Source organism: Cervus canadensis, chromosome 7, assembly GCF_019320065.1.
Source record: "Cervus canadensis isolate Bull #8, Minnesota chromosome 7, ASM1932006v1, whole genome shotgun sequence".
In the NCBI taxonomy this organism is placed as follows: domain Eukaryota; kingdom Metazoa; phylum Chordata; class Mammalia; order Artiodactyla; family Cervidae; genus Cervus; species Cervus canadensis.
In genome coordinates, this window is record NC_057392.1 from 29462381 (window position 1) to 29477010 (window position 14630).

The 14630-nt window shown below is 43.2% G+C and overlaps 1 protein-coding gene across 5 annotated transcripts in view; it reads right to left on the bottom strand.

The window, feature by feature from the left end:
• Window positions 1–6327: 6327 nt before the first annotated feature.
• Window positions 6328–14630, bottom strand: part of ANKRD28 (ankyrin repeat domain 28) — a 207522-nt gene continuing 199219 nt past the window's right edge. For all 5 annotated transcript variants that reach the window (XM_043474781.1, XM_043474783.1, XM_043474780.1 and 2 more), the window contains one exon: window positions 6328–8210. In XM_043474781.1, the coding sequence (XP_043330716.1) occupies window positions 7924–8210 (287 nt within the window). In that variant the 3' untranslated portion in view covers window positions 6328–7923. The remainder of the gene's footprint in view (window positions 8211–14630) is intronic.

A 14630-nucleotide genomic window follows, 5' to 3' on the forward strand; every position in this document is an offset into this window, starting at 1 on the left:
AAACAGGAGAGCTACGTGTAAAAGAATGAAACTAGAACATTCTCTAACTCCATACACAAAAATAAGCTCAAAATGAATTAAAGACCTAAAGGATACTAAAAAACTCCTAGAGGAAAGCAGGCAGGACACTCTGACATAAATCAGAGCAAGATCTTTTTGGATCTGTCACCTGCAGCAATGGAATACAAACAAAAATAAACAAATGGGACCGACCGAATTAAAAAGTTTTTACACAGCAAAGGAAACTGTAAACAAAATGAAAAGACAATCTATGGATGGGGAGAAAATATCTGCAAACAATGCAACCAACAAGGGCTTACTTTCTAAAAGGTACAGCTCATGGAGTTCAATGTCAAAAACCAACCAACCTAATAAAAATGTGCACAAGATCTAAACAGATATTTTTCCAAAGAAGACATACAGATGACCGATGGGCACATGAAAAGATGCTCAGCATCACTAATTATTAGAGAAATGCAAATCAAAACTATAATGAGGTCATTACGTCATGCCAGCCAGAATGGTCATCATTAAAAAGTCTACAGATAATAAATGCTGGAGGGGGTGTGGAGGAAAGAGAACTGTCCTGCAGTGTCAGCGGAAATGTAAATTGATGTGGCCACTACAGAGAACAACATAGAGGTTCCTTAAAAAACTGAAAATAGAGCTACCATATGATCCTGCAATCCCACTCCTGGGCATATATCCAAAGAAAACCTTAATTTGAAAAGATACATGCACTCCGAAGTTCATTGCAGCACTATTTACAATTCCCAACACATGGGAGCAACCTATGCAACCAAGACACAGAATCAAGACATGGAAGCAACCTATCCCTTGACAGATGAATGGATAAAGATGTGGGGGGTGTGTGTGTATACACATACATACATAGACCTACATATAATGGAGTTTTTACTCAGCCATAAAAATGATGAAATAATGCCACTTGCAGCAACATCAACATGGATGGACCTAGAGATTATCATAGTAAGTAAAGTAAGCCAGACAAAGAAAGAAAAATATCATATGATATCACTTATCATATGGAAACTAAAAAAAAAAAAAAAAAAAAAAAAAAAGATACAAATGAATTTACAAACAGAAAGAGACTCACAGACCTAGAAAAGAAGCTTATGGTTACCAAACGGGAGAGGGGAGGGGAGGGATCAATTAGGAGCTTGAGATGAACATATACACACTAGTAAACATAAAATAGATAACCAACAAGGAGCTACGGTATAGCACAGGAAAGTATACTCAATATTTGATAATAACCTGTACGAGAGAAGAATCTGAAAAAGGGTATCTATATATGTGTGTATGTGTAACTGATCAATTTGCTATATGCCTGAGACTAACACAATATTGTAAATCAAATGTATTTCAATTTAAAAAAATCCCCCCAAAACTCTTTCCTATAATTGTTTTCAACAAATATCTCTTCAGGAAAACAACTTTCACAGTGGGTCATCTTTGAGCTTGCTCAGCTACAGACAACACGGTAAGTGGGATCTTCCAGGGAACCATTAGGCAAGCAAAATGATGAGAGTTCTCGGGAGTGAGGCTTTGAAAGGGCTCTCGTGGTGTTGTGCTCCTTCCCGTGGCTGCCTGGCTGCACCAGGAACGTGGGCTTGGTTGTCTAGGCTCCCTCAGAGCTGGAATGAGAAATGCAACTAGAGCAAGCTGTAACACCACGAAGGTCACCGATCTTACTGAGACTCAGTGGTCCTTGCTGTCTTCACTGACATCACTTGGCAAAAGCTTTTGGACCATCTGCAACGTCCTAGGTCCTACTCCTGTTCCTCACCTAACTGTAGGCAACCAGTGGCATTTCTTCCCATGCCCCTACACTTACAAGCACCTAGAATGAGGAGAGAGACAAAGCCCTTCTCCAGATGCCCCCTTTCCTTGAATGCTCTTTGTTCACATTCTGTCATTTCATACCATGAATATCAGAACCCCAAGAAACTTTGCTCTCTAGCATACTGGATCCGACCATCTTTGTGGCAGGCACAATGAGGGTTCAAACCAGGCTACACAAGACCATGTCAAGTGCAAAATTTCCTGTGAACGTGAAAATGCACTGTTTCTACTAGGTCCGAAGCAATGTAACTCACAGTACTCTGCTGTTACCAGAAGTGAACCACCTTTCCATTTTCGGGTCAGGGGTGGTCAACATTACCGTAAAGGCTGTTTTAGAGCCTAGTGCTCACCTAACCTCAATCATTGGGCCACGCGCATTTCTAGCTAAAGATTTAAGCAAGTTACATGCCATGGACTAGGAGTGGTGGAGCCAACAGGCATTTTAGAAACACTTCTCTTAATCCAGATCCCCTCTCTTTAAATGACAACTGATGCTTGGGTTAAGCTATGACATGCTTTGGGCTTCCCCGGTGGCTCAGATGGCATGGAATCTGCCTGCAAGGCAGGAGACCGTGGTTCAATCCCTAGGTTGGGAGCATCCCCTGGAGAAGGGAATGGCTATCCACTCTAGTATTCTTGCCTGGAGAATGGACAGAGGAGCCTGAGGGCCTACAGTCCATGGGGTCATGAAGAATAAGACATGATTCAGCAACTGATACTTTCACATGATTTGGGGTTAAACCTCAGGTTTGCTTTTGGGGATTAGCTTGCCATCTTTGTCTATCCTTTTCCTGCTTTTATTAATTTCTTACTTCAACATTCTTCCACTTTCTCAGCAAAATCTTATGGCATCTCACATCAAAATTTGTATGATTCTTGAGTGCATAAATGGGGGTCTTTTAAATCAAGGATTTTCCCCAACTACCAAATACCACAAATCTTTCTCTGTGGAATAATCACCATTGGCATCCCTCTTGCTTCTCCGACTAAAATGTATGCTTCTTGATGGCAGGAAGTTTATCCCTGGCACAGTTCCAGGCTTTAAGACAGTGCGTGCTGCACAGTATGGGCTCAAAAAATGTTTGCTGAAGGCCTTAAAATCGAAAATGCGATTTTTCTTTAAGTTGAGAGAAGGGCAAGGAGGAAGAAATACTTTTAAGATCAAGTCACTGCCTTTTCAAATTAAGGAAGTGCCACACCTCAGCCTTATTTCAAACCTAATCAAGAAAGAAGGCAGGTAAGACTCATAGGCAGGCAAGAGGGGTACAACACCCTCAAGGAAACGAGAAATAACCCAGACAGAGGCAGGCAGAGAAAAGGGGACTTACACGAGTGCTGGAGGTGAGGTGAGGACACGATCTAGCTGGTAGAGAGCTGGAGTGAATGGTCACAATCAGACACGGGAGGGGAATGGCACTATGTTGAAATCGAACACCTACCCTATCAGTTCAACACTACCAGGGAAGAATTTCCAACTCCAAATTCATTTCTGCAGCCCCCTTTTATATCTGAACCCCCTACACCAGAAGGAGAACCACAAGAAGGGAAGGAGCAGGCAGAGAGCAAAGACTGCTAGGCACATCCACAGATAAACCTACAATGACGACAAAACGCTGTGGCTCATTGCTTCAGGACTAAAGTCATTGTGAACTAAACTCAAATTCTTCTTCTCCAACAAGCAGCGCCAACTGGCTCGGCAGCGGCGTACCAGCCACTGTGACGCAGAGGCGTGACCTGTGTGCGCGGAGGGTGGGTTTGCCTTCTTGTGCTCGGGTCACAGGAACACAGAGGGGGCAGACAGAGCCCAGTTCACAACGTGGTCAGGTCCAGCCAGGCTCCAGCTCTAGCATCACCCAGCCAAGCCCGCCGGCCACCTGCAGAGGCAGAAGTGAGGATGTTAGCTTGACAAGACCTGAAGCAGCAACAGCAGCAGAAACACGAGCAGCTGTCATTCTGAGGCTCCAACGGGAGGACAGAGTCTGGTAAACGCTCTGCCTTCTCTGCACTACGCCCAGAGCCTAGTGCAGTCCTTGGGACACGGCAGGTGTTCAATAAACATCTGGCGCGGTTACCTGTGTTTCTTCTCAAACTCGTGACCTGGGATAATAAAACTGAAAGGAACTTACCTCGTTTAGTCGTCAAGCATATGGTCCAGTTTCAAAATGGCCAATTTCAACAAGGACTAGAAAGCGTTATCAGAGGTCATCAGGTGACCGAGTACCAAAGGTGGGAACGACTGCCTGGATGTGACTCTGGGCCTCATGAATTACTGGCTAAACCGGCTCAGGCAGAAGTCAGCTCACCTTTCTGCCTCATTCCTCCTGTGTTAAATGGTGCTATGAATAGGTGCCACCTCATAGGACAGTTGTGCGGATTAAGAGATGGATTTCAAGTACTTACAACCTTGCCTGGTACATGACAAACACTGTATATGCACTTTCTGTTACTATTATCAGCATTAAGATGATTTGGCCAAGTTATTCAAGTCTTCTTGGCCTGCTCCTCCCATCACTTATTTGTATCTACTTGCTCTCACTTCCATCTAATCTCTGCGCATCATACATACTTCTGTAGGCTTACACACTAAGTGCTGACATCCGCTCCACCCACCTCCCTCCACCAAGCGTTTTAAGAGCGGCAGATTCTGTTCTGTCAGGCTCTCCTTTGCCCCTTCTCCACCTGCTCAAATCTGATTTGTTCCTCAGTGTTCTGCCCAAATACCACCTCTTCCAAGAAGTCTTCTGATCATCCTTCCCAGAGGGATCCTGTTGTAGTCTTCACTTGCTTCAGTTAGCAGCTCATCAATTACACTTTCACTTTCCACTTTTAGGTATGTACCTTCCCATGATGAAACTATAAGCTCCAAGAGGACAAGACCCCAGTTTGGAGGCTCACTTTCTGCCCATTCCCATTCCCAAGCATGTAACAGGCAAGCAATAAGTATCTGTTGAATAACTGTATTTAAAATGTTTGTTTAGAAAGGTTCATCTAAATTCTAAAACAGCTTTATTGAAAATTCAGTAAGTTGCTAAAGAAAGGTAAAAACCAGTTACAATTCAACACTAGTCATGTATTTTAAGGGAAAAGAAGGTTGCACGTGAAAAAGAAAAGACACTTGATTTATTGCATTAAAAAACTTTATTTAAAAGGTCTCATTTAAGCCAAATTAAACCCCAAATCGACAGCTCCTGACCTAAATGGTATGGTTTGAGTTGTGTGTCTTGTTAAAGGAGGTTATTTGCTATTATCACCACTGCCCTAAAAGTAGTTCCAGAGCAGAAGGTGGTACTATAATACACATCAGATACTTCAGATGCCATCTTCCAAGCAGAAGTTAAAAAAGCAAACAGGTTTTTCTATTCTGTACAAGTATAAAAACCATTACAGAATAGGGCCTGAACGCCTTTGACGCACAAGGTTTAACTATAAAGGGTGCTGTGTCCCTTCATTCAAGGAGTCTGCTGATTTCCTCCAACAATACCAGTGGTGTTCCAACACTGTTCAGGATGATACTTTGGGATTTCCCCTCATCTGGTGCTAACCAAAGGAAGCGGTTGATCAAGCCAGGGGACAGCCTATCACAAAATGATATCATAAAGCAATGGAATAGTTCTCTAGTGGGCAAGTGATCGGAAGACCCACTTCACAAGTATTTCTAGTCATGGCATCATGTACGTAAAATGATGCAAGCTCTGAATTCTGGTGCGTCTGAGGATAAATTAAGAACAGCTTGTTACTTTATAGCCACACCTTGAGTTTCATCAGAGGCAGTAAATCTAACAGTGTGTCTGAGTCCTTCTGGAAATCGCTTCAGCAGATGAATCCAACAGCCTGCAAAAGAGAAGAGGGCATGTGTCATCCTGCTGAGGTTCTCCATGTTCTCTTGGAGGACGGACCCAGGGCCCAAGGGCCTAAGTTCCTGGGAGGGAGGGAGGCTTCAGCTCTACCTAAGGAAGACCTTTATAACAGCTGAAGCTGCTCAGCAACTGAGTGGGCTGCCTGGTGAGGTAGAGTCACTGCAAGTGTTCAAGGTGGAAGGGTCACACAGGTAGAAGGGGCTCCTGCATTTGTTAAGAGGCTGGACTGGATGAACCTCAGGTCTCTTTCAATTCTGAGACTCTAGGAAATTCCCTCAGGGAATTCAGAAGAGAATTCCTAAAAGGAAAGAGAAAGTACACATATGTATACTTTTAGAATCCTCTTGAATTTTTTCTTTTTTTTCCAAAAGGTACAAAAGAAAATGTAGTCTGCTGTCTTTAAAATGCATATACACCTTCCTACCACTAATAATTAGGAAGGGCCCATTATGACTTCTTTATATTATAAAGAAAAGATGGACAATTACATTTATAATTTCTGTAAATATTTTAGAAAAAATGCTTAAAATCTAGTAGTCAATGCCCTAGAAACTTTATAGATTTTTAAGTAATATGCACAGATACAAATACATTATGCATTAAATACAACTCACATCTGTGTTTTATTATACTCTAAAATATACAGGAATCTTGATGTACTGAAAGAGTGCAAGTAAATACAGTATTCAAGCAGTCACTATTTCTATTTACATGCTCATTAATTCTTCAAAAACCCACAAAATTATCAAATAGATCAAAATACTGTTCTGTGTTTTCACACTTTATATTCAGAAAAACCAGCTGATAATTTACAATGTCATAAAGTTTCCAGTTTCACGATACAAAAAGAATAAAATGAAATTGGGAATCACTTTGTGAAAATTTATGGAACTCTACCCCGACTTGGAAGACCCCCTACGTAAGTGAAATCATTTTCACTGGGAAGGTGACAGTTACAGTAAAAGCAGACCCATATAAATAGTCATTTAAAAGCCTAAACATCAGCCTTCCCCCACTCTTTGTTATTTGGAAGGCAGTCTTCCAATCTAGCATGTTATAAACACGCTACTTTAAATGTGAATAAGACCTAAAGGCTTTAGTATTTTAAACCTTGCCCAGTATAGAAATGCCTTCCAAGAGACTTGATGATGTTAATTTATGAGTAGCAAGGGAGTTTTTCTTTTTGATTCTTCACTAAACAATGACAACAAAAATACCCTAGTCCACTGTGGAGGCACAGGGGAGACACAAAGGTGACCAAAGTGTACCACCCAAAGCAGTGAGGCTGAAACGCCACTCCCCAGGACCGGACCACTGGGCTGCAACAGGGTGAAAATCATCCACTTCCTGATTTTACGAAATTTCCTTCTTTGAGGAAATTCTTTACATTTTCAAACAAAAATAGTTCAGTTTTAAACCTAAACCATTCAAAACCCGGCAACCAACAGCCTGACCCCAATCTATTACAAGTCTACATCACAAATATTTTCACCCTGACTGCACCCAGTCAGCTGGTTTTCAATTCTATTATAAAAGTTGGAATTTTAAAATTTTTATGTAAAAGAAAAAAAATGTAAAAATACATCTGCTTTCTCTCATGGTTTAATACATATTAGAAGGCTTTCAGATGTTTTCTTTTAAAAAAAAAAATCAACATTGAAAACCAAATCTCAGCTTCATTTTCAGAAATATTGAAGTTTGGTTTAGATAATGTCTAGTTTCACCCGCTCCAGTTTCCGCAAAGTGGTGCTCTGTTAAAACCCGAGTTATTTGGTCCTTTGGCAATTTGCTGTGCACATCATGCCTATTGTACCAAACTTTTATTGCCCTTAAATTTAGTTGTAGTTTTATTGATAAAATTGAAATCTAGTGTCCTTATCTCTTCTTTGACGATAGTGTTGCTTGTGTGAGCAGATCAGGGTGCAGTGTCCCAGATAATTCCAGGCACTGCAAACCCAAAGTCCACAATGATGAGGCTATGTGCCATCAAGTGTTCTCCTCTGGTCAAGTCTGCTTCAAGATTCCAGCAGTTCCTTTTGTAAAACATGCCTGTAAAACTGTTCTTCCTAATGTCATCATACTCCTGTTTGCACTCTCTTAGGTTGCGTTTGTATGTGAGTAAGAAAGTGCCTTTTTCCTGAAAAAGCACAGTTTGAAGCATCAGTGTCAGAACGCCTCCCCAGGTCTCTGGCTCAGCCTGTTAGTAGGTCTCTGAATCGGAGTCATTGAGCTCATCCACATCGGTGTATAAGTACTCCTGCTCCCCGCCGATGTTGTTGAAGCTACAGTAGGAGCTGGGTTCATTTCTCATGATGGGCAAGGCTTCAAAGCTGACAGTTTTCGAGGTGTTGGTGTAGCGGTTAATGGCATTGAATGTCAGGGATGATAAAGGGCTACTTGACGAGATAGGCATCATGGTGGCCAGAATGAGCGCGAGGCAGTCCGCCACGTCCTTGTTGGGGGCACAGGCCAAAGCTGGGGTATAGCCTGGAATTAAAGACAAGGTTAAAATCACTCATCCTGAGACTCACTTCACTAAAGAAAGGTAGTAAACCTATCCTGGTCTTCAACCTTAGACATATTTTAAATTACTTGGCTTATGTAATAAGCTGGCTTAATTAAAATGATTCAGAACTTTGTAATAAATAGTAAAAGAGGAAGGTCATAGAAACCTAGGGTGGGAGGAGACCTAACAGACTACAGAGGAAACCGAGGTCCCGGATGGATGGTTCCTCCACTATCTCATAACTTATCTGCATCCATCCAAGTTCCCAGATGGTATAAGGCTAGAATAAGGGGGGAAAAAGTCTGGTAAAACTTCATTCAGAATGCTGGGGGAGTTTTACCGTTAATTTGAAGTTCTGTAAGGAAGGGCTTACATGCTGAGAAGCCTAAATGTGCACTAATTTGTGAATGAGGCTCTGAGCTGGTGCTCAAAATATGCATGTTCAATGAAAACACATGGCCACCACTTAACTTCTTTTGGGGTCATAGTCCATTGAGAAAAACATAAACAGGTTTAAAGCTCCTAAATCAAACAAATGTTTCCTTTGCATATGTTCCCTTCTTTAGCAGAAGACTGACTTTAACTCTAAATGCTGGGCTGGATGAATCACAAGCTGGAATCAAGATTGCGTGAGAAATATCAACAACCTCAGATATGCAGATGACACCAACCTAATGGCAGAAAGTGAAGAAGAACTAAAGAGTTTCTTGATGAAAGTGAAAGAGGAGAGTGAAAAAGCTGGTTTAAAACTCAACATTCAAAAAATTAAGATCATGGCCTCCAGTCCCACCACTTCACGGCAAATAGATGGGGGAAAAGTAGGAACAGTGACAGACTCTTTTCTTGGGCTCCAAAATCACTGAGAATGGTAACGGTAGCCATGAAAGTCAAAGACGTTTGTGCCTTGGAAGGAAAGCTATGACAAACCTAGACAGTGTATTGAAAAGCAGAGACATCATTTTGCTGACAAGGTCCATCTAGTCAAAGCTATGGTTTTTCCATGTCATGTACCATAAAGAGAGTTGAACCATAAAGAAGGTTGAGTGCTGAAGAATTGATGCTTTCAAACTGTGGTGCTGGAGAAGACTCTTGAGAGCCCCTTGGACAGCAAGGACATCAAACAGTCAATCCTAAAGGAAACCAGCTCTGAATATTCATTGGACGGGCTGATGCTAAAGTTGAAGCCCCAGTACTTTGGCTACCTGATGTGAAGAGCTGATTTGCTAGAAAAGACCCTGATGCTGAGAAAGACTGAAGGCAAAAGTAGAAGGGGGTGGCAGAGGATGGACATGAATTTGCGCAAACTCTGGGAGACAGTGGTGGACAGAGGAGTCTACTGTGCTGCAGTCCATGAGGTCACAAAGTGTCCTAGCAACTGAACAATACCACCGCAACAAAGTATCCGTGCAACAAACCGGGAACACTTGGTTGGGTCAGGAAAGAAGACAGTGAAAACACAGAGTCTAATTAAATCGTCAACCTCTCTTGTTACTGGAACAATTTATAATTGGATCATTAATCTGAAGGTTAGAATTGATTACAAAATAAGATGGGTACTTACTATGACTTACTAACTTTGGACCCTGATTACGATCTCATATTGCAAAGTACGTAAGAAGACATTAGGTCACAGGCGACCTTCATTGCCATCTGTTTATTATCCTTTTCATATGCAAAAGCAATATAAAACCTTGAAAATGACCAACAAAGATCATCTACTGGCTATTTGATTTACAGCCTCACAATGTGACCAAATATCCTATACAGGTTAGCAATTTAGGCTCTTCACTTTAATCTATATTGCTTCTTATTTCCAGAAATGTAATTTGCTGACAGTGAAAGTTTCTTTTAAATTAGGTGAGACTGAACTTATCTTAGTGGGTGGTACCACTCACTCCTATGGATTTCATGATTATATTAAACTAACGATTCCCAAATTTCTACGTCCAACCTAGATCCTGCTGACTTTGGGCTCCAGATCCATATGTCGATGTTCAATTAGCCACTTGGAGTTGCCAGTGAGCTTTTCTCATGTTCCTAAGTGAACCCAGCTCTTCCTTCTACATTCTCATCTTAAACAATGGCCTCCCCTCCCCTGCCCATATCGCTCCATGCCAGACTGCAGGCCATGTCTTCCCTCCCCAGGCTCCGATGAATCCGGGGATTCATCGGAGCCTGGGGAGGGAAGAAACATCAATGTCCTTTCACCTCCAACATCTCTGCCGTATTTCTGCCCACTCCCTCCTCCCACCATGACTGTGAACTTGTTACCTAGTCTAGACTTGCTCCCTTTCAGACTAGCTTTGTTCTCCCTGACACAAAGATCCTTTGCCACTTGACCTAAGAGACTCAGGTGTGGTCTAACTCAGTACTCACACTGCCCTGCGTTGTATCTCTATTAAATATGCCACTCTCTCAGCTTAGAGTTTTCTCCCGTGTTTTCACTTGTCCTTTGGATTCTGGCTCAGAAGGCACTTCGGGGGGATACCCTCCCTGATATCTCCTGCAGCATTCCAGGTTTATTCTAACTGAACTGCTTCACGGGCCTTGGGACAGCCTGTTTGTTCTCACTGCCACGCAAGGCAGTGGGCTGACCTGGACCCTACCGTGCGTCTGCGGGACTCAGCACACTGCTCACCGCATCATCACCTACACACACCCGCTGAGCCTGATGTGGCCAGGGGCTCTTCTAACCACTCAGCACAGATCTGTGCGCACAGACTCCTGCCTCGTCTATGAGAAGATACGCTCCCTGGAAAGAAGGAAAAGGAAGGAATACAGCAGGGTAAGAAGAACTGAGAATGCGATGGGGGTGATCAGCAGGCTGTGTTATAAGGGTAGTTGGGATGGGATTCACTGAATAGATGACATTTGAGCTAAGACTGGAAACAGGTGAAGGGTTCAGTCAAAGACTATTGGGGACAGAGTGTTTGAAGCTGCAAGAAAGATCATGATGCACGTACACCATCACGTACACGGTGTGAGGAGCTGGCGTGGCAGAACAGGACAAGGCGGGACGACGAGGAGACAAGCGGGAGTGGTAACAGAAAGAGCTGACAATCGGCCCCAAGAGATCATCTAAGGACCATCGGTAAACTGAGATTCGGTCGGCCCCGAGAGATCCTCTAAGGACCATCGGTAAACTGAGATGCGGATGAGCAGCAGCTCCCCACACGTTTCTCTAGCCTCAGTGCTGGCTTTTCACTGCGGTGCTTGCTCTCACTGCGGAGCAGGGGGCCTACAGCACTCAGGCCTCAGCAGCTGCAGCACATGGACTCAGCAGTTGTGGCTCCCAGGCTCCAGAGCACAGGCTCAGCAGTTGTGGGCACATGGGCTTCATGGCGTGTGGGATCTTCTCGGACCAGGGATGGAACCCGTGTCTCCTGCACTGGCAGGCAGGTTCTTTACCACTGAGGCACTAGGGAAGCCTCTCCCACGTATTTTAAAAGGATCCTGGCCAAGGGTGGTGGTAGAGGGGGAAAAGTGGGCATATCTGAATATACTTTGGAGGCAGATCAATAGTACAAGTTGGTGGACTGTGCCCTGGGTATGAGAGGTGTCAAGGAGCAATCGCAAGGATGGGAATGGTCATCAGCTGAGCCAAGGATGGCTGTGCAGAGAGCAGGCTTGGCAGGGGGAGAGAGGGTCAGCAGTCCAGTTCTGGACCTGTGCATCAGACATTCACAGGGTATGCTATCAGTCAGGCAGCTGGAGACGTAAATTCACACATTCTCAGCACAGATGCAGTGTTTGGGACCCCAGAACTGGATGAGGTCACCCAGAGAGTGAATGTAGGCAGTGTTGCTGTTCAGTCACTAAGCTGTGGCCGACTCTTTGTGACCCCATGGACGGCAGCACACCAGGCTCCCCACTCCTTCACCATCTCCCTGAGCATACTGAAACTCGTGTCCATTCAGTCAGTGATGCCATCAACCATCTCACCTTCTGTCGTCCCCTTCTCCTCCCACCTTCAATCTTTCCCAGCATCAGGGTCTTTTCCAATGAGTCAGCTCTTTGCATCAGGTGGCCAAAGTATTGGAGCTTCAGCTTCAGCATCAGTCCTTCCAATGAATATTCAGGGTTGATTTCCCTTAGGATTGACTGGTTTGATCTCCATGCTGTCCAAGGGACTCTCAAGAATCTTTTTCAGCACCACAGTTTGAAAGTATCAGTTCTTGGGTGTTCAACCTTCTTCATGGTCTGACTCTCACATCTGTACATGATTACTGGAAAAAACCCATAGCTTTAACTATATAGACCTTTGTTGGCAAAGTGATGTGGCAAAGTGATGTCTCTGCTTTCTAATACATTCTCCAGGTATGTCATAACTTTCTCCTTCCAAGGAGCAAGTGTCTTTTTAATTTCACAGCTGCTGTCACCATCTGCAGTGATTTTGGAGCCCAAGCAAATAAAGTCTGTCACTGTTCCCACTTTTCCCCCGTCTATTTGCCATGAAGTGATGGGACTGGATGCCATGATCGTAAGTTTTTTGAATGTTGAGTTTTAAGCCAGCTTTTTCACTCTCTTCTTTTGCCCTCATCAAGAGGCTCTTTAGTGCCTCTTCGCTTTCTGCCAATAGAGTGGTATCATCTGTGTATCTGAAGTTGTTGATATTTCTCCTGGCAATCTTGATTCCAGCTTGTGATTCATCCAGCCCAGCATTTTGCATGACATACTCAGCACAGAAGTTAAATAAGCAGGGTGACAATACACAGCCGTGACGTACTCCTTTCACAGTTTTGAACCAGTCTGTTGTTTCATGTCTGGTTCTAACTGTTGCTTCTTGACCTTGCATACAGATTTCTCAGGAAACAGGTAAGGTGGTCTAATACTCCCATCTCTTTAAGAATTTTCCAGTCTGTTGTGAACCACACAGTCAAAGGCTTTAGTGTCATCAATGAAGCAGAAGTAGATGTGTAGAAAAAGCAAAAAGAATGAAGTACTGAACTTGCGAGCTCTCCAATAGTAACAAGTTGAGGAGAAGAGAGAGAAACTTAGTGAAAGAAACTGAAGATAGCACTGTAGAAGGAAAACTAAGAAAATGTGGAGTCCAGAAAGCCACGTAAAGAAAGTTTATGCAAAAAAAAATGGGTATACCTGAAACTAACAGAATGTTGTATGTCACTTATACTTCAATAAAAAATCAGTAAAATAAAAAATATTCAGTTCTAGTAAATATAATTATTTAACAACAAAACAAGAAGTTATAAACCCTTATCCAGTTACTAATTCAAGGAACCAGGTATTTGTGAATGAAGAACATCCCTTTAAGAAGGATACTATAATAAAAACCATATGCATTCTCTCTGACCCTCCCCCTTATCCTGCCATAAGTGATCTGCATCTACTGGTTCAGGGGACAGCGTGCTGCAAAAGCAAAGTATGGAGACTACTTGGGGGAATATCAGACACTAGCTATGGCAGACTGCAACCTTCCCATCTGGTATTTCATATACATTTTAAATTCCACATTAAAAGCCTATTCCTAAGGAAGGAAGGAATAATCAGTTGTGTTGAATTCTGTATGTCAAGTCAAAGCAGAGTTGATTCCTAACACTGTGGAGGTCACTGGTGGTCTTGCTGAGAACAGTGCTGTAGTGTGGTGGGGTGAAGGTCTGACCAGAGGGCACTGAAGGGAGAAGAAAGACGAGAACTGGAGACAGAGGGAGAAATGACTCCTGAGTAACTGTGCTGCAAAGGGGGACAGAGACATACGGCCACAGCAGGAGCAGTAGGAGTAATGAGAGGTGTGTTATGATGAGAGAAATGATGTTTTTTTGCAGAGAGATCCTACAAAAGCCATTATTATAGGACACAAAGCAAAGAGATGCTACAGAGACCGCCTCAGGCAGGCAAAGAGGATAGGCCCTGGATGGGAAGACTAGATTCTGATAAAACCTGGCATTCAAGTAAGGGTCTTGATAAATGTTTGCTGAAAGAACAAATTCTTTGAATACTAAGATAACAAAGGTGATATCACTAAACCAAAGTTAATAAATCCTAATTCTGATTTGGGCTTCCCAGCTGGTGCAGCTGGTAAAGAGAATTTGCCTGCCAATGCAGGAGACTCAGGTTTGATCTCTGGGTTGAGGAAGATCCCCTGGAGGAGGAAATGGCAACCCCTGGAAAATCCCATGGACAGAGGAACCTGGCAGGTTACAGTCCATGGGGTCGCAAAGAGTCGGACTCGACTGAGTGCCTGAGCAGGCAAACACAACTCTGATTTAAGAGATGCGTGAAACTCGGGAGCTCACCTGTTAGATGGACTTTCCCTGTTTCTCCTGCCCTCGTTCCTTTTGCCACAAAGTGTAAGCCCTCGTCAGTATTAACTCCAGCTCTCCTCTCTGACCAGTGAAAAGTCCCCAAGTCTCCTTTCCTTCAAGTATGGATCACTGAAAGGC